The following is a 26112-nucleotide window of genomic DNA, read 5'->3' on the forward strand; positions in this document are numbered from 1 at the left end:
ATAAGCTGGTGTTCCATGTTGCTATAGACCACAATGAATCACTCTCGACTCCCTAGCTTCACACAAGTAGCCTACCCACTAGCTGCACACCAGCAGATCATTATAAAATGCCATCACACAACAAATTTGCACAATAAACCTTAATCTCAGAAAATTATCATTGCTGCACTATTTATATTGGCCAGAACAAATGCATTCTATCCAAAATAATGCCACAAACTTTTTTTTTTTTAAATCATAAGTTAATATCTTTTATGTACATCCTCAGCAACTCAAACCCATAAACATTAAAAAAAAAACACTATATAACCAAGAGAGGACAACTTTCCAATTTTTATAGCATTTATTTGAGCACGAGGACAAATAATCAGAGATGACGATCCATGGTTAAATCAGCCTGTTGGTGAAAAGAAATACAATTAAAGTCTGCATCCTAAACAACAATTATCTGAGAGTTCTGTAATGTGCAGGACTGCCTCATCAAAAACTGAGCAAAACTACAAATTTTGCAATTATGAAATACATTTTTGAAACAGCAAGTAGCCACACTTAATTTAATAATACTTCTTCAACAAGTTATGCCATCTCATGAAACAATCGGCAAGTTCAGTCAAATACTCACATTTCAAGGAACCTTCACAAGTCACGTTACTATAGGGAACAAAATGTAGAAAAATAAAATAACCACATTGAGTAATATTTCTTGCTTTGTCATCATTTATTGGAGAAAAAGTTTGCTCTACATTCCACTACAGGTGGCCCCCATGTTATGGCCAGTTTATGGAGGCTAATCAAAGCTATCAAAAAATCTGAGATGCCCAATAAAATTAAATGAAGACAAAATGCAAAATAAACGGCAAATTTTGTCTCGTCATATTTTATCCACTTGCATTTTTTGATGCATGCATAGATATTGTGGCAAGTTTTGTTTTTGAACGCAGGGGTCACCTGTATACACAAACATGATTGAAAGGAATAGTAATAATAATCATAATCTAAATTGCAAAGTCACAGCTCTGGTGCACAATATCAGGCGCATAATCAATAATTAAAAGCAGCATGACAAAATCCGGCACTGAAAGTTTTGCAGGAACGAACAATGATTTAAAACAAAAGCGAGACAGAAATAAGCATTCTCTAATTATCAAGACTAGTGCGTTTTAGACAAGAAGCAAAAATGTGAACTCTCCAAGAGTGATTGCTCACATATTTGTTGTAAGAAAATGATTGTTGACCTTCAAACATTCTAAAGGGAATTAAATTTAACACAAGGTAGCAGAAAGCAAAAGATTGAAAGCCTTGAATGATATTTCACGCCAGGATTAATTTTAAGATTAACTTGAAATAAAGCATGCATAATTTGTCCCTAAAAAGAAAAAACAATTGTATTCCATTTTACCCCAAACTGCAGATGAGGGTCAAGATTAATTTTGCTATACAAGTTGATAAGTTCTAGCAGAATTAGGCCATTCGGCCGCTCAAGTCTACTCCACCATTCAATCATGGCCGATCTATCTTTGCCTCGTAACCATTTAATATAGTAGCATCGTTTAAAACAACTGGATACCACAAGACATGAGACTGCACAACCATGCTGTGGTCGTCAGCGACAGACCACCACCATATTATCTGTGTCTTGCTTTTACAGGCCTAATAACCTGGTGTTCCATGTTGCTACAGACCACATTGAAATACTCTCGACTCCTTAGCTTCACACAAGTAGCCTACCCACTAAATATAGTGTCAACTGATCATTATAAAATATAATTCCACAACAAATTTGCACAATAAACCGTAATCTCAGAAAAATACCATTGCTCCACTATTTATATTGGCCAGAACAAGTGTATTCTATCCAAAATAATGCCACAAACTTTTTTATCATTGTTATCTTTTATGTACATCCTCAGTAACTCAAACCCATACACATTAAAACAAATCAGCACTATATAACCGAGAGGACAACTTTCTAGAGCCTGTTCACTCTAATCTTTATCTTGCATCATTCAACTCTTTGCACTTAATTATGTTCATTTCATTTTAGTGTAATTCAGTTTTATAGAAGGAAGCCTGTAGATATATGTGTGTGTCTAGGTTTTCTCTCTTCTCATTATATATAACATTATATATAACATAATGTTTGCTTTAATATGAATTAAAACATAAATGTTCCCATGTGAAGCCTTTGAACAAAATGCCAATTCACAAGATACATTTGCTCCAATTTCATGATGCATGAAAACTATTATGGTTATACTAAACTCCAATTGGGGTATAGCCTTATACTGTATGAATCTGTGAAAGCTGCATTATTCACAATTCCAGTCTCTGATGAGTGAAACTGTAGCTCAATCAAAATTATTCATACTATCTCAAAACCAGCAAGAATTGGCATGATATTTTGGTAGAGGTTATGCAAGGACAATAAGGTAATAACTATTCAGAAATCCAAACAGCAGTAACTATGGCCTTTACTTCTAACATAATTTAAGGAAAACTAAACATGGATCTATCTGGGCATCAATGCAGCTCATCAATACTATTCAAGCCTCAACCAATAAGATGTTTCAGATAATTTTTTGCTTGGCTTTGATCAGAAACCACCACCAATCCCACTTGAAAAACAGCATGCAAGACATCAAGTGGAGCAACATTGAGCAAGGCAAATTAGTCGCGTGCTGTGCGGGTCATCACACTCATGCATAGGCGTCAGTACCTGCCACCGATGCTTCATTTCTGATGGACATTTTCGATAAGAGCATTAAAAAGAGGCAAAACAAAGTTAATTACTGTTATACAGGAACAAGTCAAATAAATAAATCTTAAAAAGAGAAGTTGGCAAACAGTTAGGAACATCAAAATTCACCGCAAAAAACAACACCTACCAACTATTTTAATTGACAAAGTTCCACTAGTCACACATTTAGCATGCTACCAGATTCTTTTTTGGGGTGAAAGAATTAGCAGGGCACGTTGATACGGGGATAGCCTTCCCTGGCAGCCATTTCCAGAAGTAGGTGTCACAACTACGAAGATGAGCCTCTTTGGGGGAAAAGGGCAAGGGAAACCAAAAAAGAGACAAGCTCCCCAAACACAAGAGTGAGCTTCTGCTGTCCACAATGACAGAAAATGTACAGCTTCAACTCTAAGATTTTTGCACCACCTGTCAATGTACCTGGTCCCGAAACTAAAAAGCTGAAGGTAATTATTTGGTGCATGGGGCCAAAAGGAATCACGGGGTATGACTCACAGCTGAGCAACCCCTCACTACACTGCAACACCCCCAATATGTATTGTTTTAAGCCCATCGTCAGAACCATTCTACTTTTTACTACTGAGTTAGTGGGATAAATGTTCACATTGCACCATGCTGTACCAATCAATTGTAAAAAAACACATTTATATTAGAGATTCTATTCAGCTGTTGAAAATCTAAAGTGATTGGTGAACAGAACACTGAAACTCCAACATGTACAAATAATTTTACCTTCTGTGGTCCAGAGAAGAAAAAGATAGCAAACATGAACAAAAAGAAAGACAAAAACTGAAAAGCACATTTCTCAAGATGGCAGTACGGTACTTCAAACAAATGTTAATGCAATAACACTTTCAAACGAACAAACCATAGTAAAAACAAATTAAAGCTAAATATGAAGCAAGTCAGAAAAATAGCAAGATCGAGGACCAACAGGCCAATGAAGAAGGCAGGTTTAGACAGAGGTATGGAGGAAGACAGCAAGGGATGTATGGAGAGATTTCAGGGATAAGCTGATAGGGATGTAGCTGATCAGATAGCTAGCTGCAGGGTCAATATTAAGAGTGAGAATCTAAATTGTGACACAAAATGCAGGAGGATTAAATTTTCATTGCCACCAACAGTTTCATACCTTCTTGCCAGCACCAACATTAGCTTTAGCTGTGCCGCGAACTTTCTTCATTCTGTTCTTTCGTTCCTTTCGCTGTTTCCTAGATACCTTCTTCCTCTCCAACAGACCATGCTGAAAAACAATGGACACAAATCAATGAAAATACAGAGAGAGCAGCATGTATTTTTAAAACTCACGAGGTAAATAATTTGCTTTCTCACCCGTGCTAGCCTGTGTTTTGGTTCATTCTTCTTCGCGTAATCCAAGGAATCGTAGACCATGGCAAATCCTGTTGTTTTGCCTCCTCCAAACTGTGTCCTGAAGCCAAAAACGAACACAACATCCGGCGTTGTTTTGTACATTTTTGCTAACTTTTCCCTGATTTCTGTCTTGGGAACTGTAGGTTTGCCAGGATGGAGGACATCGACAACCTATGTATAAAATTAGAAAATGGGTGAGACCAGAATCAAAAATCATTTCAAGAACATCGAATTAGATCTATAAAACTGCCCAGATATGCTGAGCGCTGTATCAAGAGTGAATACGTTAGAAACTGCAAAGAATGACCTCAAAAGGCAATGAAGAAGGGTCTCGGCCCGAGATGTCGCCTATTCCATCGCTCCATAGATGCTGCCTCACCAGCTTTATTGTCTACCTTCAAAAGGCAGCAATTCTCTCCTACTTCACAGCTGGTCGAAGGTGCCCTTTTAAAATACCCCCCCCCCCCCCACCACCATTTCCCTTTAGAAGGCAACAGAATCAAAATTATTGAAAACACATGCACAATTCTCAAACTTAATGAATCACCTGTAATAAGGAATCACTATTTCAGGCCTAATCAAATACTGGCTGCCTCACAGCTCCGGCAATCCAGGATCATTTCCGACCTCTGGTGCTCTCAGTGAGGAGTCTGCACTCAGAGTATTGCCTTCTGCATCTCAAAAACATGCCGGCTGGGAGGACATTTGGTTCCTGTAAATTGCCTCTAGTGTGGAGGTAAGTGCTAGAAACGGAGGTGTGGAGGGAGAAGCCTATGCACATATGGAATATAATGAATTAGGATAGACTTTAGAGACACAGCAGGGAAACAGGTCCTTCAGCCCACCGAGTCTGTGCTGACCTGCGATCACTAGCGCTACCCTACACGAGGGACAATTTACAACTTACCAAAGCCAATTAACCTACAAAGCTGTACGTCTTTGGAGTGTGGGAGGAAACTGGAGCACCCGGAGAAAACTCACATGTACACAAGGAGAACATACGAACTCCGTACAGACTGCACTCATAGTCAGGATCGAACCCGGGTCCCTGGCGCTGCAAGGCAGCAACTCTACCGCTGCTTCACTGGGTGGCCCCAGCTGCAGATGGGATTATGAAACTTTCACTTTTGTGCTGTCCAGTTCATCTACGCGTAAAATTGCACACCAAACTAGATGCTAGAATCTTGTGCAAAACAATAAAGTGTTGGTGGAACTCTGCAGGTTAGGCCGCATCAGTGGAGGGAATTAACAGATGACATTTCTTCTGAAGAATGATGCTGATCCAAAACATCACCTATCCTTTTCCTTCCTGGTCATCCAGCACTTTATTTTTTGCTTAGTTCATCTAAGCTTTGGTTATTTAAATAGTGACGACTGAAGGAAAAAATAAGAGCTCTACTTCTGACCCTTGATAAAAAGCAAGCAAGCAAAGCCAAAGCACTAGGATATCACATCAATAAACTCAATGAAACTAATGAATGGGTAGAGCCTGAAGCTTGCATTTATGGAGGAACAAAAAATATCACACCGCCTGCATTTTAAAAGGAAAGACAAAGTATTCCTACTCACCATTTGCTTGCGTTGGAGCAAGCGGTTTGTCATGAACTTTCTCGTTCTGATGGTCACGGTGTCATTCTGGGAAACAAAAAGTAACAAATATTTAGAGCTCACTTATTAAACCAAATCACACCTCTCATCCTTCTAAACTCCAGTGAATACAATCCCAGTCAACCCATTCATACCTCATGTCAGTCCCGCCATCACGGGAATTAACTTGATGAACCTACGCTGCAATCCCTCGATAGCAGGAATGTCTTTCCTCAAATTAGGAGAACAAAACTGCACAACATCAGCAGCCACCAGGGCACTAGCAGCCAAGTCTAGATTATATTGGGCCACTGCTCCAACATCGTGGAGCTCATGTGTGGAGAGCTTCCAACGCGGGCGGCGCTGAACGTCATTGTGGAGTCCTGGGGCGCCTTGCAGAGGGTCTCCAGCAGCAATCTCCACCCGGCGCAGCCTGTGGACTTTGGGAGCCGCAGGAGGGGGCCGACTCTGTATCCACGCCGCTGAGGACGTCCCGCAGCACTGACGTCAGACTTACAACACCCCGGCGAGCGGTCCTGGACATCGGGCCGCCCGTAGCGGCAACTGCGGAGGGCATGGGGAGGCCCTGACCACGGGGAATAGTGGAGGAAGAAGACTGACTTTGGTGCCTTCCCACACAGTGGGGAACTTTAATTCTGCTGTGTGGGGATGTTTTATGTCAAACCCTATAGTGTGTTGTGTCCTGTTTATTTTTATTGTATGGATGTATGGAAATTCATTTCACTGTGCCATCAGGCACATGTGACAATTAAATCTATCTTGAATCTTGAATCTCGATTCAATTTAATTGTCACATGTACCAATTTAAGGTACAGTGAAATTTGAGTTACCATATAGCCATACTAAGTGAAAAGCAAAGAATACACACAGCACATAAAATAAAGCTCTGCCTCAGTCTGTGGCAGTAGCAGCACTAGCAGACACCTCTGCCCACCCACCTTGTCTGTAGAAGCATCATCCCAGGCTCTGGCTCAGTGTGCAACATGGGCAAGGCATCAGTAGATGAGGCCAGGCACCAACAACATCAGTAGATGAGGCCAGGCACCAACAACATCAGTAGATGTGGCCAGACATCAACATATTAGATGAGGCCAGGTACCAACAACATCAGTAGATGAGGCCAGGCATTAACAACATCAGTAGATGAGGCCAGGCACCAACAACATCAGTAGATGAGGCCAGACACTAACTACATCAGTAATTGAGGCCAGACACCAACAACATCAGTAGATGAGGCCAGGCACCAACAACATCAGTAGATGAGGCCAGACACTAACTACATCAGTAATTGAGGCCAGACACTAACAACATCAGTAGATGAGGCCAGGCACCAACAACATCAGTAGATGAGGCCAGACACTAACAGCCCAGTCTGTAGCTGCAGCAGTAACACTAGCAGCCCAGGCTCTCCCTCAGTGTGTAGTAGTAGTAGTTGTAGTAGTAGCCGCCGAGGCTTTGCCCCAGTCCCCAGTCCGTGGCAGTAGTACCAGCAGACCAGGCTCTAGCCCAGACTATAGCGAGGGCAGGGCATCAGCAGCCACCCCCCCCCCAGTCTACAGCAGCCGAGGCCCAGGCTTCCTACACGACCAGGCCGCGGGCCCATTAAAAGCACCAATCCGCCGCGCTGGGGATGAAATGGAGCGGGCATGAGCCGGGGTGGAGGTGGTGCTGGGCAGGGGCGGCGATGTCGGGGCAGTGTAGCGGCGGATGGCGGGGATTGGGCTGGGATTGAGCGCGGATGGCGGCCGCCCCTCACTCACCATCTCTGCTGCCGCCGCCGCGCCGCGCTGCCAAAGGGCGAAGGACCCCTCGCACGTCAATCAAGTCACCTCGGGCACGCCCACGCTGCTGCCTGATTAAAACTTTTATTTTACCTTCAAACTTTCCCATAAGTAAAATATTATTTGACAATATACACTAATTTGAAATGTGTGACTTACTTTTATTTTACCTTCAAACTTTACCATAAGGAAAGTGCCACTTTCATTTCACTGCACATCTCGTATGTGTATGTGACAAATAAACTTGACTTGACTTGAAGTAAAATATTATTTGACAATAGACAGTAATTTGAAATGTGTGACTTACTTTTACTTTACCTTCAAACTTTCCCATAAGTAAAATGTTATTTGACAATCGACAGTAATTTGAAATGTGTGACTTACTTTTATTTTACCTTCAAACTTTCCCATAAGTAAAATATTATTTGACAATATACACTAATTTGAAATGTGTGACTTACTTTTATTTTACCTTCAAACTTTCCCATAAGTAAAATATTATTTGACAATATACACTAATTTGAAATGTATGACTTACTTTTATTTTACCTTCAAACTTTCCCATAAGTAAAATATTATTTGACAATATTTTCACACAGAGAGTGGTGAATCTCTGGAACTCTCTGCCACAGAGGGTAGTTGAGGCCAGTTCATTGGCTATATTTAAGAGGGAGTTAGATGTGGCCCTTGTGGCTAAGGGGATCAGGGGGTATGGAGAGAAGGCAGGTACGGGATACTGAGTTGGATGATCAGCCATGATCATATTGAATGGCGGTGCAGGCTCGAAGGGCCGAATGGCCTACTCCTGCACCTAATTTCTATGTTTCTAATATACACTAATTTGAAATGTGTGACTTACTTTTATTTTACCTTCAAACTTTCCCATAAGTAAAATATTATTTGACAATATACACTAATTTGAAATGTGTGACTTACTTTTATTTTACCTTCAAACTTTCCCATAAGTAAAATATTATTTGACAATATACACTAATTTGAAATGTGTGACTTACTTTTATTTTACCTTCAAACTTTCCCATAAGTAAAATATTATTTGACAATATACACTAATTTGAAATGAATGACTTACTTTTATTTTACCTTCAAACTTTCCAATAAATAAAATATTATTTGACAATAGACAGTAATTTGAAATGTGTGACTTACTTTTATTTTACCTTCAAACTTTCCCATAAGTAAAATATTATTTGACAATATATATTAATTTGAAATGTATGACTTACTTTTATTTTACCTTCAAACTTTCCCATAAGTAAAATATTATTTGACAATAGACAGTAATTTGAAATGTGTGACTTACTTTTATTTTACCTTCAAACTTTCCCATAAGTAAAATATTATTTGACAATATACACTAATTTGAAATGAATGACTTACTTTTTTTAAAAACTTTTTTCACGCAGAGAGTGGTGAATCTCTGGAACTCTCTGCCACAGAGGGTAGTTAGTCGAGGCCAGTTCATTGGCTATATTTAAGAGGGAGTTAGATGTGGCCCTTGTGGCTAAGGTGATCAGGGGGTATGGAGAGAAGGCAGGTACGGGATACTGAGTTGGATGATCAGCCATGATCATATTGAATGGCGGTGCAGGCTCGAAGGGCCGAATGGCCTACTCCTGCACCTAATTTCTATGTTTTCTATGTTTTATTTTACCTTCAAACTTTCCCATAAGTAAAATATTATTTGACAATATACACTAATTTGAAATGAATGACTTACTTTTATTTTACCTTCAAACTTTCCCATAAGTAAAATATTATTTGACAATATACACTAATTTGAAATGTGTGACTTACTTTTATTTTACCTTCAAACTTTCCCATAAGTAAAATATTATTTGACAATATACACTAATTTGAAATGAATGACTTACTTTTTTAAAAAAACTTTTTTCACGCAGAGTGGTGAATCTCTGGAACTCTCTGCCACAGAGGGTAGTTGAGGCCAGTTCATTGGCTATATTTAAGAGGGAGTTAGATGTGGCCCTTGTGGCTAAGGGGACCAGGGGGTATGGAGAGAAGGCAGGTACGGGATACTGAGTTGGATGATCAGCCATGATCATATTGAATGGCGGTGCAGGCTCGAAGGGCCGAATGGCCTACTCCTGCACCTAATTTCTATGTTTCTATGTTTTATTTTACCTTCAAACTTTCCCATAAGTAAAATATTATTTGACAATATACACTAATTTGAAATGTTTGACTTACTTTTATTTTACCTTCAAACTTTCCCATAAGTAAAATATTATTTGACAATATATACTAATTTGAAATGTGTGACTTACTTTTATTTTACCTTCAAACTTTACCATAAGTAAAATATTATTTGACAATATACACTAATTTGAAATGTGTGACTTACTTGCATATATAAATATATATATACCTTTGGATGTTTGACTATACACCAATTTGACTTATTTGCAAATGTAAAAACATACTTTTAATCTGGATTTTTAACGTGTTTAAAAAAATCCAGATTAAACACAATGTATTGTGTTTAAAAAATATATAAAATACCCGAAATGTCATCCATTCCTTTTCCCCAGAGATGCTGCCTAACCCGCTGAGTTACTCTAGGTTTTTGTGTCTTTTTTCAGAGATGGTGCCTGAATCACAGAAAGCAGTGGAGGCCAATTCACTGGATGTATTCAAGAGAGAGTTAGATAGAGCTCTTAGGGCTAAAGGAATCAGATTTCGGGTTACTGATTTTGGATGAACAGCCATGATCATATTGAATGGCGGTGCTGGCTTGAAGGGCCGAATGACCTACACCTGCAGTGTTCAAGAAGGAACTGCAGATGCTGGAAAATCGAAGGTACACAAAAATGTTGGAGAAACTCCAGCAGCAGCATCTATGGAGCGAAGGAAATAGGTAACGTTTCGGGCCGAAACCCTTCTTCAGACTCCATAGATCTCCCATTTGTATACATTTATTTGCTTATGTACCAGTTTAATTCATCCACAGTCCACACATTGTTAACCAGTATTTTTATTTCTACTATCTTGCATTATGACCAGAAGCTAAACTGCATTTCGTTGTACCTGTACTCGTATTTGTGCAATGACAATAAAGTTGAATTGACTAGATGCTGCTGCACCCGCTGAGTTTCTCCAGCATTTTTGTGGACCTACACCTACACCTGTTTTTCTGTTTCTATATTTTTTTTATGAATGGCTGGAGTTTCTTGTATACCAGCTGCTATAAGGTTTTATAATGCACAAAAATTTTAACTTATTATGTATTGAAGATATCTGTTGAAATGTGTGGTGTTATGTCTGTCTTGAAGCTGTTGTGGCACTGTAATTTCCTGTAAAGGATTATTAAAGGTTATTCATTCATTCATTCATTCAGTTTCTGCAGCTTGGCGCCACCCACTCTTCCAGTGACGTAATGCGCGCTTCCCTGGTTGGTGCGTGCGGCCGTCGGTCACGTCGCCGGGCCGGGCCGGCAAGGCAAGGCAAGGCAAGGCATGCCGGGATCTGTAGTCCACTGTGGAGCTCCGGCCATTGGTTCCCGGCTCCGCCACGACGGTGAGAAACTACAGCGTTCGGGGACGCAGACAAGGCAGGTAAAATAGGATTGCCGGTGGGAAACGGCGGTTAGCGAGGCGGTGAAGATGTTCGGGCGGTAGTGGAGCGTCTCCGCTGTCGCCGGCGGCCGCCTGGACCTCTGTAAAGCCGAGTTTGCGGGATCTCCCCGCTGGGCCCGGGCCCGGGCCCGCCCCCTCGCCCGCCGCCATCTTGAGGTGGCCGCCGCTGCCGGTTGTCGTCTGTCATGGCGGCCTGAGGTGCAGCAGCACCGGCGCCACTGTCCCTCCCTCCCTCCCCGACCCACCCCAACCCAACCCATTGCAGTTGCCATCCCAATTAATATGAGCGCAGAGCCGGCGAGGAAAAGGTTGCGGCCCGAGGTTTGCCCGCAGCAGCTCTCCTCTCACAGCGGGGCCGGGCCGGGAGAGAGCAGCTCTGGCACTGCAGGCTGCAGCAAAGGTCTGTAACCAGGCAGTGCCCGGCCTTGGTGCACACACAATATATATACACACGTACACAATATACATACACACGTACACAATATACATACACACACACACACCCTATATACACACACACACAATATACATACACACGTACACAATATACATACATACACACACACACCCTATAGACACACGCACACAATACGCAAACAAGATACACATACACACACTATACACCCTATATACACACGCACACAATATACACACAATATACACACACTATACACCCTATAGACACACGCACACAATACGCAAACAAGATACACATACACACACTATACACCCTATATACACACGCACACAATATACACACAATATACACACACTATACACCCTATAGACACACGCACACAATACACAAACAATATACACATACACACACTATACACCCTATATACACACGCACACAATATACATACATACATACACCCTATAGACACACGCACACAATACACAAACAAGATACATACACACAATATACATACACACACTATACACCCTATATACACACGCACACAATACACAAACAATATACACACACAATATATACACATAATGCACGCACACTATATGTGTGCACACACACACTATATTCACACACACCACATCAACAATACACACACGCACTATATTCACACACACCACACCGACAATATACACACACACAATATAGATGCACACTATTCATACACACACACACGCTGACAATATGCACACAATACACACACCGCACCGACTTTAAGACTTTTGCCTTCCATCACAGTGAGGAGGTGCCTGGTGAACTCACTGTGGTGGATGTTAATTTGTGTTTATAGTGTGTTTTTGTTATTTATTATTATATGTATGACAGGCAGGCACAATAAAGGAAATTCAATTCAATTCAATTTGGAATACCCACAAACACCCACACACAATAAATAAATAAACACACACAATAAACATGCCACACAATAAACACACCACACACAATAAACACAAAACACTGGTTATTTCGAAGATAGGCACAAAAAGCTAGAGTAACTTACAGGCACCATCTCTGGAGAGAAATAATGGGTGACGTTTTGGGTCGCGACCCTTCTTCAGACTGGTTAGGGATAAGGGAAACGAGAGATATAGACGGTGATATGGAGAGATAAAGAACAATGAATGAAAGATACGCAAAAAAGTAACATGATAAAGGAAACTGCCATTGTTAGCTGTTTGTAGGGTGAAAAAGAGAAGCTAATGTGACTTGGGTGGGGGAGCGATATAGAGAGAAGGAATGCCGGGGCTACCTGAAGTGAGAGAAATCAATATTCATACCACTGGGCTGTAAGCTGCCCAAGTGAAATATGAGATGCTATTCCTCCAATTTGTATTTAGCCTCACTCTGACAATGGAGGAGACTGAGGAATGTCTGTGTAGGAAAGGGAAGGAGAATTAAAGTGTCCAGCAACCGGGAGATCAGGTTGGTTCAGGCGGGCTGAGCGAAGGCATTCCGCGAAACGATCGCCCAGCCCGTGTTTTAGTTTCGCCGATGTATGAGCCCACATCTTGAACAATAGCCGAATAGAATACAATAGATGAGGTTGGAGGAGGTGCAAGTGAACCTCTGCCCAACCTGAAATGACTGTCGGGGTCCCTGGACAGAGTCGAGGGAGGAGGTATCGCGACAGGTGTTAATAATAATAATAATAGATTTTATTTGTGGGCGCCTTTCAAAAGTCTCAAGGACACCTTACCGAATTTAACAAGAGTAAAAAACATATAATCAGAGTAAAATAAATAATAAAGACATCACCAATACACAAATTAAAGACAGAATTCGATCCAAACACAAAAAAATCAAAAACACAATGTGAAGATGTTGCACAATGTTGCATCTTCTGCGGTTGCAGGGGAAGACACCTGGGGAGGGGGTAGCTTGGGTGGGAAGGGATGAGTTAACCAGGGAGTTGCAGATGGGAACGGTCTCTGCGGAAGGCGGAAAGAGGTGGTGGTGAGAGCTTGTGGTGGGATCCCGTTGGAGGTGTTGGAAATTTCGGAGGATTAGGTGTTGTCTGTGACTGCTAATGGAATAGATGGTAAGGACCAGGGGGGCTCTGATACAACAAGGGCGAGTGGGAGCAAAGTCGGATTTGTTCCATGCAACCTGTCAGCATATTGCAATCTTCATGCAGTAACGTTTGTACTTCCATTGTTTCCACGTACACACCATTCACTACAACACAATACAAATCATAAACGCAATGCCAGCATTCAGTCCAAATTGGGTAATGTTTGCAGGGAGTTCATTTCACACAATTAAGCACGTTATTCCTTGCAATGTGACAACATTTGTTGCAGTTTATGTGCATGCAGTTTCATGTGCTGCGTTATTTCCATGTTGGCTGCTTCCATGCAATGTGATTGGTCATTGCAAATTATTTCCAATAAATGTTGCAGTAATTTCTGCAGATTATTTCATGCCATAAAGCAGTGTTGGTTACAGATTTTATTTCTGCACATTGTAAAGTGGAAAATTACTTTTGAAAGCAATCCTTTAACAAATTGTAATGGGATAGCAAGAAATTTGTATAATTGAAATATTTACCAAAATGTCCAATAGCTGATCAGTACTACCTAGCCTTGGGTCTTTAAAAACTTATTTTCATTCCCTCCAATTAATATTTGTCACCTTTTCAGGTTGAAGTTCTGTCGATATATTTGTGTCCCTTCTGAGCGTGAGCCTATTTTGCAGGTGGAAAACAAATACTACAGGATGTTTTATCACGTGGTTATTTTTATTTAATGCGTTTCTTTTGAGAGATGCTGAATCGTGCTCAGGATGCACACTTGGATCAATTTTCTAGAACTGTCCAAATAGGGGTTGCTGTATCCAATTAATATCAGGAAATCAAACAGAGGCCATTCCTGCCATGTGCTTCAGTGACAATAAATATACTGAACAGTTGGGAAAGTTACACATGCAATATCAATAATTAATTACATAATGTCAACATTTCACATGGTTGCAACCAAACACCATCTGCGCTACAAAACACTGTGTTTTGCTGGTGTAATGTGTTCTTGTCACCTAACTATACAGCATGTGCAGGAAAGATGGTTGCTCTTCAAATAAGATCATTATATAAGCTCATTATGGAAATTTGTTTTTATTATCTATAATATTACTAATTATTACTGGCTATTCCCGAGGCAGGTAGAAGGTACAGGAGCCTGAAGACTGCAACAACCAGGTTCAGGAATAGCTACTTCCGCACAGCCATCAGGCTATTAAACCTGGCTCGGACAAAAATCTGATTATTAATAACCCATTATCTGTTATTTGCACTTTATCAGTTTATTTATTCATGTGTGTATATATTTATATTATGGTATATGGACACACTTATCTGTTTTGTAGTAAATGTCTACTATGTTCTGTGTGCTGAAGCAAAGCAAGAATTTCATTGTTCTATACAGGGACACATGACAATAAACGCACTTGAACTTGATATGTGCGCTCCTAATTGGGCTCAGGTGATGAAAACCCCCAAATCTTACTCTTTCCAACTATGGTCTGGTCTCTTTTCCATCCTTAATTCAAACCCAATATTTTTGACATGAAAAAAATTATTCAATGTCACTTGGCTTAATGTGATGAAGCCATCCAAGCCAGTTGGATATTCATGATCCGTGGCGTTAAAAAGATAAAGGATTTGCAGATTTGCATTTCAAACTCTTTCGTTTTGGAATGAACTTGCGTCGGAAGCATTTTGCAGCTTGTTCTGTAGGTCAAGAATCTTTCCTGCTCAGGATGATTGAACCTAATGAGCTCAATGAATCAGAACATAGTTTTCTTGTGTTCTTTGATTTCGGGGAATGTTTGACAATTTGTTACTTATAAGGGAGCAGTACCTCTTGTTGATGATGCAGTTACATAACGGAACAGCTTCTGTGGAGTTAATTGGAAATAGAAAAAAATACCGTCAGTGGAAAACAAAATCCACGTTTTTTGAAAGTTATGACTGTTCTGTTAGGTATTGTGCCAGAAGCTCGGACAATAGCGGTAAAATGCAACAGGGATGTCTGATTTTATGTTTGAAATAATGAAATGTGTATTGATATAGGTTTTGAATTCTTGCAGGTTACGACGAAAAGTGTGCAGATTTGACCACAGAGAAAAGTAAAGATTTAAGGATGGACCAAGCCAGGTATAATCTAGCATGTCTCGTTTGTGTTGCAGGCATATTTACCCAGTATTTGGTACAACAATGAAATCCTACTTAAAGATTCACAATCTAGCCATAATGTTTGATTCTCTGACCCAGTCATTTTATTTTTAGCCGTAGGACCACAAAGCCTTTTTCAATATGAATGCTGTCTGCTGATTTGGATTGCGTTTTCTCAGACAACAACTACCACCGAATCTGATGGTCTCCCGTCCAAGTATTGACCAGGCATGAGCCTGTTCAACAGAAACCACAGAGCATAACAGAGCCGGAAATCCGCTGCTTCCCTTCCCAATGATAACATGGTCTTGATAACATGCTGTTTTCAGAAAATGGAATTAGACAATTAGTGAAAAGAACTGAACCAGGTTAAAGTTTTATTTCCAACTGAGCCATGGGTACAATGCCTCAGGTGGTAGTGGATTAGTAATCGGTGGTTATTTTCAGAACAGACATGGATTTATAGAAGTGAAAACAAGCAACTGATGTGGTAGGACAAGGAATTGGTGTTTAGTTAAAAGCTCATGTTTAATGAAGGAATTGGCTCAAAGGGCTGAGTGGCCTGTAGCGTACATTTTTAATGGTCCTAGGATGTTATCATAGACCTTAACAAAATCACTCATGATATCAACCTTATGCCATGCCACCTGTAGTTGACTCTCAAAAATCCCACTGCAATTGATTTAACACGTGAAATTTAGTCAGGATGAAAATGAGTTGATTGAATAAAGCATTGTGACCTAGTTAATAGACCTGAAGCTTGAAAAACAGATTGGTTAAATAGCTAAAGACAGAAAATGTTAAAAAAAAATGTGGTTCAATTTAAAATGGTAATTTTATCAAGATCTAATTTCGCACATTTGTTTTCAAGTATCTCATTCTTCTCTACATTGTATCATGCAGCACTGAGAACAAACTACAAGGCAAAGACGGAGGATTAGAAGACACTGAGAGAGGATGCAAGGATACGTGGACAGTTCCGTTTATGCAACAGGACGGGATGGTTAATTCTTCAGGCACTGAGTCTAGGAGTAGCAAATCAACAGAGTGCTGTGAGTCTGATGAGAAGATTCAAAAACAAAAGTGGAAAAATCCCTTTGGCGTGGAGGCTCAGAGGTTTGAACAGTCCTCTGTCTGTTTAATTAAAAGTGCAGACAGGTACGCTTCTGAAAATGATAGAGGTAACCAAATAGCACCGAACCCCACTTTAGAAACCACTGGTTGTAAAGACAAAGCTAAGAACATTATTCCAGATAAAAAGAAATGCAAAACACTTGAGGAATGGGTGGTAAAGCCTCCTGGTTCAAAAGGCTCAAGGAACACTGTAGTCACTCAGGCTGGTGAAAATAACCAAGAGGAACATCACTTGAGAGAGCTTGAGACCATGAACTCTAATGAAGATTCACAGGATGAGATTTATGTTGTTCCTGAAAGTCCGCTCTCCGATTCTGGGTGTGAACAGTGTACCCCTGGCACGAGTGGAGGTGAAAAACAAGACCATGGGAAGGAAAATTCAGAAGATTGGCTCACTGCTAAGAAAGAGACCAAGTCCATCTTTCCCGCGCACTTTGACTTTGCTGGTAATAGCCCTCACGAATCAGACACTGAACCTGCGTGTTTTACAGACAAAGTTTCAGAAGGTTTTGAGGACGCTTCTCCGTGCCACAGGTCTTCTTGTGTTAATCCTTACTCTGATAATAAAAACGATGAAGATATGATGGAGGTGGACAAGGATGTACAATGTCAATGTGAGGATTCCTTCCCAAAGGCAAAACAGAAAACATTCCGTGGTTTAAAAGATGGATCAATAACGTCGGAACAAAAAACGTACCCTTCGACAAGTTCCCCTTCACAGCTTGGAAGTTGGAAAGGCACTGCAAAGGTTCCTACAAAAATCACCGATCATTTTGAGTACCTGGTCAGGAAGCCACATAGGATAAATGACGAGAGGTAATGTTTGTTTTTCAACTTTTCTTTGTTCCAGTCATTCAAATGTAAAGAGAGAGTATCAGTGCGGGGCTACACAGCAACTCCACATGGAGTTGGGTAACCGAATATGGGAATTGTTGTGCAGATAACATTCTACACATTGTGTACACATCGAGGAAGGGACTCCACCCAAAACATCGTCTAGTCCTTTTTTCCAGAGATGCTGCCTGACCCGCTGAACAGTTTTTTTGTGTCTATCTACATTCAATGTCTTTTTAAAAAAAAATGATATTACTGAAATAAAGCTTTTAAATTTGTAAGATTGCAAAATAGTTACGAGTGAGACACAAGGTGTCTAAACTGTAATAGTCATCCTGAGCAAGGATCCTGAGTTGATCAGGTCAGTTACGGAAGCAGGAAGTAAACCGTGGGCGGTAGCTTCTGTTTGTGCGTGAAGTTGATTTGCTGAACAGATTGCAGGAACTGCCGAGGCATGAGGGCTGCAGTGCAGCACAATGAGTTAGCTGAACTTGCTGTAAATTGGATACCACATGCTGCTGCTTTGTAGTTATTGTGTTTTAAAATCATGAAGGTTTGTAGTGATGGTGCTGCTGGTTTGGTGTTGCAGTTTTGTTTAAACTTGATAGTTTACTGGATAGTTACAGAGTTGGCCTGTAGTGTACAGTATAGAGAGGGTACACATAACAATATTCTACTTTTATTTGGCGCCATCTACAAACCTTTAAGAAAGGTTTAAAGAAGGCTTAAAAACAATTGCTTTGTAAATCTTTGAGAAGCCATTTTATATTGTTGTGCCAGTTGTCTCATATTACAGAAGGTTCTGATAAAATGCATCGCAGCACTAGTTCACAGTGAAGAATCTTCCTACTTTCTGACTGAGGTCAGGATTCTTAAAAGTAAATCTTTCTCCAGTTAAATGTTGAAGAACTAAATTAGAAATCGGAGCTGTGAAATAAAGATCATTCCTTATTTTTGCTTTTTTCCCATTTTGGAGCTACAAATGAAAGTGAAACTAAAATGACAATTCAATTTTACTTTGGTTATTTTGCAAATTTGGTGAGATTCAAAATTGTGTACTGCTATGTCTCCTTGTGGCATTGTTCATGTAACCCAGGGATACTGGGAAATGTTAGTGGCATTATATATTTCAGTTAAAAAATGAGCTCATTACCCAGTTAATAGATTCACTAGAAGTAATCTGAAAGTAAAGGCCCACAAAAATCCATAATTTTACTTTAAGGAAAATGTAATACTATTTTGGATGAATCATGTTAAATATATGAAATTTATAATAATATAAATTATGAAATTTACTCATCCGTAATGGTTTGCCTGATAGTCCTTGCATCTTAATACAATTAAGTTAACAAAGATAACAAAGTCTTATTATCTGATTCCCAATTCTGACCTACTCCGCTCTTTGGGGGAAAATGCCCTCTTGGGAACAAAGTAAGTCAGGCAAAGTTCTTCTTACCAGTAGGTAAGGAACTGCTATGCATCATCCTTGCTGGAAGGTGTACCAGTTTGGTGAGATTAAATATTGATATTGACTATGTAAATAAAGAGCCTATGATTACTCATTGTGTATGCTCTTACAATAATGGTCATTTGGACAAAGTATTTGAGTGCCCATGAACTATACCCTTGTCAAAGTCCATTCACTTATGAACAAATTAGGCAGAAAAAGGCAACTAGACTTCTGAGTTTATGCATGAATTGAAAGCTTGAAAGAGAAAATGAAATGGGACAAATCAGTGTGTTTAAAGGCCAAGTTTTAATCAGAAAATATGTTAAAATGCGACAAAAAATGCTGGAGTAACTCAGCGGGACAGGCAGTATCTCAGGAGAGAAGGAATGGGTGACATTTCGGGTTGAGTCTGAAGAAAGGTCTCGACCCGAAACATCACCCATTCCTTCTCTCCAGAGATGCTGCCTGTCTCGCTGAGTTACTCCAGCATTTTGGGTCTACTCGCTTTAAAGCAGCATCTGCAGTTCGTCCCTACACAATATGTTAAAGTTATTGTATTTCATTATTAAAACATCTAAGTTGATAGTAAACAGTAAGCACATTGACCAGAGATTACGATCCTAAAGCAGTTCGATATCGGTACTTTTAAAAATGGAAGAAATCAACCTTATTTGTAACAAACCGGTTGATGGGTTCCCACTAACTCATGCCATTTGCCAGCATGATATTGGCTCTTGTGTCAATGCTTACAATGAGTTTGAAGAGACTACACTAGCAACACTCCTTATTTGGCAATAGAACTTCAACATACTGACTGCAGGCAGCTTCTAGCGTATTTCACCCTATTTTTAAATTAATCTTGTTAATCAATTGAAGGTTTATTTATCAATGTTAACCTTTCAATTACTTTTGTACTACATTTTTTGTAACCGTTTTATTTCAAGTAAACCTTTAACTTAGCACTATTCATATGTACTTTTTGCTGGAACCCCTTGGTCGGGGTATTTTTAAATGTCACTGAGAAATATTAGCACAATAGTGCTCATAAAGTCATTAATATAAGATTCTCAAACGGGTCATAGGGCTCCAGGTTGCTGCGCAGTCTGGCTTATTCCGAGGTATATTTGCATTGAATTGAGCATGTTGTATAATTGACAGATAGTGAAGTACATCTGCAGAGGTGCTGCAGTAATGTGCATGTGCAGCAATGGAAAGAATAGAAATCAGGAGCACTTCTCAGCTTCTGGGCTGTTCACCTGGTGCCGGCAAAAATGGAAAAATCTGTAAGTGAATGTTTGTTTTTTTAACACCCCTAATACATCTGCAGCATTGTGCATCTTCTGTCATAACTTGATCTTGAAACATTACACATATTTCTAAGAAGCCACTATCCCACAAGTAACAGTCTGTCCTCTGCCTCCGCTGCCAGGGTGTGGCCATACACAAACTAGAGTAGGAGCATTGTATGTTTTATTTGATTAGTCTGCAATCCAGCAGCATGAAACTCATACCTGTCTGTCCCTGTCTCTCTTGCCTGATCCATCCAGACCATCTCACACATACCCTTCTCCCGTAATATCAGACTCTTTATTTCCCCAATGCTATTAGACTTCTTCCAACTGGATACCCTTCCCCTTACTACTCACCTTCTTGCTTTTCCTATCTGCTACCACTCCTTCAGTTCTACTCTTGACCTTCCTTCCGTATTAAATTCCACAATCAGCAGCCCTTTGTTCTCTGCTCTTAACCACTCAATTTCCCGAATCAGCCTATCACTGCCAACTCTTACCCCACACACCTTCCTCCATTTCTTACATGACAGCTATTTCCCCACTACTCTCTCAGTCATGTGAAGGGACTCAACCTGAAACATCGATTGTCCATTTTCCTCTGCGGATGCTGCCTGACCCCAGCAACTTTTATTCCTCTCCAGTTTCCAGTATCTGCGGCATCTCCTGCCTCCAAGTCTGTTGGTCAAAGTTAGAAGTGCTATATCATTGATCGTATAGCTCAGAACTTGGACAAGCAGTATTGTCATCCATTTGAGCCAAAATGATGTGACCTACCTTTTCTTTACATCCCTATGTTGGTTTGCGATTTTTGTGAATAGTATCTTCTGGATGTTAACTCACTAGTTACACCTCTATTCTCTTTAGAGGTCCACCTTATACTACTGTTGCTCTTACCAGATACTGGTGAATATGACTACCAATGGAAGACTTTGTCTTAGGTCAAGACACTAGTGTCTTTGGCATTCAGTTCCAAAGGTGATAAGGGGATGAGAAAGAAGTATGGTAAATAAGTAATAACGTTGATTGGAGCATTTGTAAAGATTAAAGCCAACAGTGCCTTACGTTGACTGAGGCATTCATTCTTTTTTTTCTGAGGCAACATGCATGCATTATATTTATACAGTAGAGACTGAAGGTTAAATAGTTCTCCTTTTTCATGTACTTTCTCAATGATTCATGGCCACATTCAACATTGGGGTTTAACTCGAAGCATGGCAACCAGTCCTGCCTGTCGCACCTAAGAAAAAGGGAAACCATCGAAAAACACATTACCAAGTTTTCAAAAACAACATTAAAATAATAAGATCATATGGTCATAAAATAATGTCCTAAAAAAAGTTGTCTTTAAATACATCAAAGCATCCTTGTTTGATCTGCCTTTAGATTATTTGTCACAACTAGAATACTTTTTCTCGTGGGTTTTGTGACTTAAAGGATTAATATGTGCGTCAGGTCAAACTGCATTAACTTTAAATGTTAGTCATTGCTCATTTACTGTCATACCTTTCTAATAATATTTTTGAATCTATTGTGGGCAACTCATACCTGTATCTTTTGTAATTTGCTGCACTTAGGTTTAAGATTTTGTTTTACAGACAGTATAACATCGCTTTCCCTATGTATGTAAAGTTCTGTCATATTATGCTTACACTTCTACACTTCTCTCAATGCATCCTAACCAGCAGATTATTAATGAACACTTTCTCATTGCAGAATGCTGGGTCTAAGATAGTTTGTTCCCTTATAGATTCCTTGCTTGTGTTGAAATAAAAAAGATCTCTCATAAATGCTCTGTGAATTTGTCCTCAGTACTATTCCTGAAATTTTGGGTTGCCTTCTCTGTATGTAGAGTACACCTTTGTGTGGTTATTACATGCAGCTCTAATCTTTCTGACTGAAATCGCATGCTGTACAGGTGCTCCCCAATCATCACTCCATACCGCTATTACCCAATCCACGTTGCAACCGTTTGAGTGATGGAAATTTACTCTGATAGAATTCACAAATTGTCACCCTAGCAATCGCTCTTATGGAATTTATGTGGCACGGGGTAAGGGGCAAGTAAATATATAAATTTTGGCAACAACTGTTTCTATACACATGTAGTAATGTTATGCAAAATGTCAATGCAGACCCTTACCCTGCCCTCTCCCACCTAGTTACACAGTCATCGCCTGTACATTGTCGAGCCTGTTATACAATAACAGAATCTGGTATACTATTTACATTAACTGCATCTTTTCTTTGCAATTTTGATTTCATTGTAACGGTAAATATGAAGATTAAATTAAAGTATTTGTTTGCTCCCCTGCAAGGTTATGCTGTTGAGCTTTGCAATTAATAATCTTCACAGAAAGCAAGTGCTGTAAGCTAAGTTTATTATCTTCATTTTCTGATTTGTATGGAATGTTGGATTATATACAATTTAGTGACTGCATTTCTGATGTAGGTTACTATCTGGTTATGCTAACAAATGTTTAATTTATTTTTTAGAAGAGGAAATTGCATGGATGATAAGAGGCTGTCTCATGGAAGGTTTGCCACAGATGTTAAATGGCTTGGAACTCCAATCTGTGAGATGAGAAGAATGCCAGATTGCAGTGGCACTTTGCCAGCACTAAGACCATCTAGCAACCATTCAGTAACCATCCGAGTAAGTTAGTCTTTATCCAAGCAATATACAATTTGTTTTGAAAATATGAGAAAATCCATTCATTATTTATGAAGCAGCAATACAAACTTCGCTATTCCTTATCTAATCAAACCACGGGGTATATTGAGGCTTTGACTGCTGACCTATAATAATAACTCATCAGCCACATTTTAAGATGTTTTGGGATGAAATCCTAAAAAAAAAGATGAATGGCATTAATTTCTAAATAGATTGTATAAATCTAACAAAATTACCTTATTTTCTAAATTTGTTTGTGAATCTAAACATCTACAAACTGAAAATACTTAGCTTATTATAAGCCATAAATTAGAAACTGTCATGATACCTTTCCCTATTTTTTTTAAGCCTGTTTCTAAATTGCTTAAGTGTGCTGCCTCCTCCTAATATTTAAAGACAGAAAAATCAATTTTGCATTCCATTAGATGTAATATGTATACTTACTTTTCCTCATTTCTCCAGTAATGGTTACTGCAACCTCTATGCTTGTATTGCAGACAGACTTGCTGAAAAGTGGTGATGTTCCTCGACCCTATCCCACATATCTCAAAGATGCCTGGGATGACAAGCATGTGAGGATGCCTTGTTCTGAGCAAAATCTTTTTCCTGTTGAAAACGAGGTAAAGAATGCCCATAACTCAAACACAACTGCACCTGTTTTCATGTTGTATGCTTCAATCAGGATAGAGTAGTATTGTTGGTTATTGAATTCATTTGTGGCCAATTTTCACATGTTTGCACGTTTTTAAACATGTGTAGTATCAGCTTCCTGAAATGGTAACCAGTTAAGGGCCTGTTGCACTTATGCGATTTTTTCCGGCGGCTTGCCCGTTAAAGTCGCAGCAGGTTGACGGAAAAGTTTCAAAATGTTGAAAATCCAGCGGCGACCAAAAAAAGGTATGACTCTTTGGGCGACTACTCACCGTGGTGACGCCTGTTTGGTGGTGAGAAGTCGCCCAGAGAGACGTACCTTTTTGGATTTTCAACATTTTTTAAATTTTCAGCGGCCTGCTGCGACTATGACGGGTGCCGGCAAGTTGTCGAAAAAAATCGCATAAGTGAGACAGGCTCTTTAGTTAGCAAGTTTGAATGTATAAAGCATGGCAAGGCTTAACCATAGAATGTAGTTGCAATATCTTGGTATAGATGTAGCACTACAGTTGGAACAATAATCCAGAGTTTAATTGTTTTTTTGAGCCTCTAATGGTACTTGCATATATCAACAATTGATTAACTAGTATTACAGATCTTTCAAATGCAACAAGTGGCAATGTGCTGTTCATTCGATTTCTCTCGAGGCCTAAACTTAATTTGAAATAATATGTATCACTTGGTGATTCAGCTTTTGAAACATACTTAAAAGCCAAAGCAATTATAGTGAAAAGCCAGATCAATTAGAACCAGTTTCCTTAAATTTCTTAATTGAATAAGGACCTGGATTGTGTACAGTTTCATTCTCCACAAACATGGTCTGACTTATTTTGATAGTTCTATCTTTATCTCTTTTTATTTCTAGATTTTCAGTATTTGGCTTTGAAATGATGGATATTCCATAGGGTAGCAACTTTGAACGATTATTTTAAAAATTGGTTGGTTAACTTGGACTTAAATGCACGAATAGAAAACAAATCAGAATTTTCTACAGTGTCTGTTTTTCGCAATTGCAGTTTTTAACTTTTGTCACCAGGTGTCTCTTTAAGATTAGTATCAAAATTGGCAAAAACAAATTGCTGGAGGAACTTAGAAATAATTTTGTGGGCTCATTAGTACAGATTTTTAGAAATGTGGGCATTTTCACATGATTTGTATTTGAGTGAAGGGCTTCTAACGATGACACAGCTCACTTTTACAATTGGAAAGATTACTCTTTTTCAGAAACTTAATTGGTTTCCCAGTAAATCTTGAGATTTAAAGGATGAACTTTTGAATAGGTGACATTTCGGCTCGAGTCCCGAAACGTTAGCTATTCCTTTTCTCCAGAGAAGCTGTCTGACCCGCTGAGTTATTCCAACTTTTTGAGTCTATCCGGTTTAAACCAGCATCTATCTGCAGTTCTTTCCTACACATAAACATTTGAATAATGTTTCTCATTTGATAATGTTATGTAAATTCTTCTACATTGCCTCTGACCAGCTGTCACCTTACATTGTCAATCCCTTTTTTCTTCAGGATGGAAGCAAGAATGTGAGCAGTCGATGGAAATTGATTGACATTGCATTGTCGAGAAAGTTTGATAACTCACTGGATGTAAAGGTGCGGTGTGAAATTAGATTAAATGTGCTACAATGTATTACAGGGCTTGAGAGAGAAATATAATTATAGTCATTCTTTTGATCACCTTAGTTCAGTAAATATTGCAACATCTTTAATCTACCTGGTTATTAGCTTCAGACTTTTATGTACAACACTGTCGGTCAGTATGTAGAAACGAGGAACTGCTGATGCTGGTTCACAAAAAAAAAGAATCAAAGTGCTTCCTTAGACTGAACATGGGTCCCGACATGAAATGGCACTTTTCCATGTTCTCCATGTGCTGTACTAGTGAATTGACAATGTGTTTTCTCCGAAGCCGATTTATTCTCCCTAAAAAATGATATACAGAACTGCTCACATTTAAAGACCAGCCGTGCAGAAACTTGGCTAAACCAGTCTTATAAATACTTTACATACAAGGGCAACTTGGATGTTGGATACAGCAGATGATTTGGTCCTTGGCACTCAAAAGTCTTTGAGACCATCCACGACCCGTTCACACTAGTTATGTTATCCCACTTTCTCATCAGTTCCCTACACAGTAGATGAACTTTACTGAGGCCAACACTGCACTTTTTTTTTAAGATGTTTGAGGAAACTGGAGCAACTAAAGGAAGTCCATGCAGTCACAGGGAGAAGGTGCAAGCTCCATACAGACAGCATCTGAGTTCAGGATCGAACATGGGTGTCTGGTGCTGTGAGGCAGCAGCTC

General features: G+C 39.5%; 2 protein-coding genes across 7 annotated transcripts in view; one reads left to right on the forward strand and one right to left on the reverse strand.

Annotated features, from left to right (window-relative positions):
• Positions 1 to 321: 321 nt before the first annotated feature.
• Positions 322 to 7583, reverse strand: rps24 (ribosomal protein S24). 2 transcript variants are annotated; one of them, XM_055661657.1, is made up of 7 exons: positions 7495 to 7583; positions 5696 to 5761; positions 4088 to 4297; positions 3888 to 3998; positions 2717 to 2736; positions 623 to 651; positions 322 to 397 (listed from the first exon to the last, which is right to left on the reverse strand). In XM_055661657.1, exons 1-5 carry the CDS (start codon positions 7495 to 7497, stop codon positions 2731 to 2733), a joined length of 396 nt encoding a protein of 131 aa, XP_055517632.1. In that variant the 5' UTR covers positions 7498 to 7583; the 3' UTR covers positions 322 to 397; positions 623 to 651; positions 2717 to 2730. The 2 variants fall into 2 exon arrangements, with proteins under 2 accessions (XP_055517632.1, XP_055517633.1); XM_055661658.1 differs by lacking the exon at positions 2717 to 2736.
• Positions 7584 to 10980: 3397 nt separating this feature from the next.
• parga (poly (ADP-ribose) glycohydrolase a) overlaps positions 10981 to 26112 on the forward strand; it is a 97149-nt gene continuing 82017 nt past the window's right edge. Inside the window, exons 1-6 of one of the 5 annotated variants that reach the window (XM_055661652.1) lie at positions 10981 to 11101; positions 15682 to 15748; positions 16670 to 17716; positions 22970 to 23129; positions 23645 to 23767; positions 25317 to 25400. In XM_055661652.1, the coding sequence (XP_055517627.1) occupies positions 15735 to 15748; positions 16670 to 17716; positions 22970 to 23129; positions 23645 to 23767; positions 25317 to 25400 (1428 nt within the window). In that variant the 5' untranslated portion in view covers positions 10981 to 11101; positions 15682 to 15734. Of the gene's footprint in view, positions 11106 to 11360; positions 11527 to 15681; positions 15749 to 16669; positions 17717 to 18144; positions 18288 to 18718; positions 18773 to 20342; positions 20468 to 22969; positions 23130 to 23644; positions 23768 to 25316; positions 25401 to 26112 lie in introns of those variants that run through there. The other 4 variants (XM_055661653.1, XM_055661651.1, XM_055661656.1 and 1 more) reach the window with 4 other exon arrangements.

This window comes from Leucoraja erinacea, chromosome 34, assembly GCF_028641065.1.
Source record: "Leucoraja erinacea ecotype New England chromosome 34, Leri_hhj_1, whole genome shotgun sequence".
Lineage (NCBI taxonomy): Eukaryota > Metazoa > Chordata > Chondrichthyes > Rajiformes > Rajidae > Leucoraja > Leucoraja erinaceus.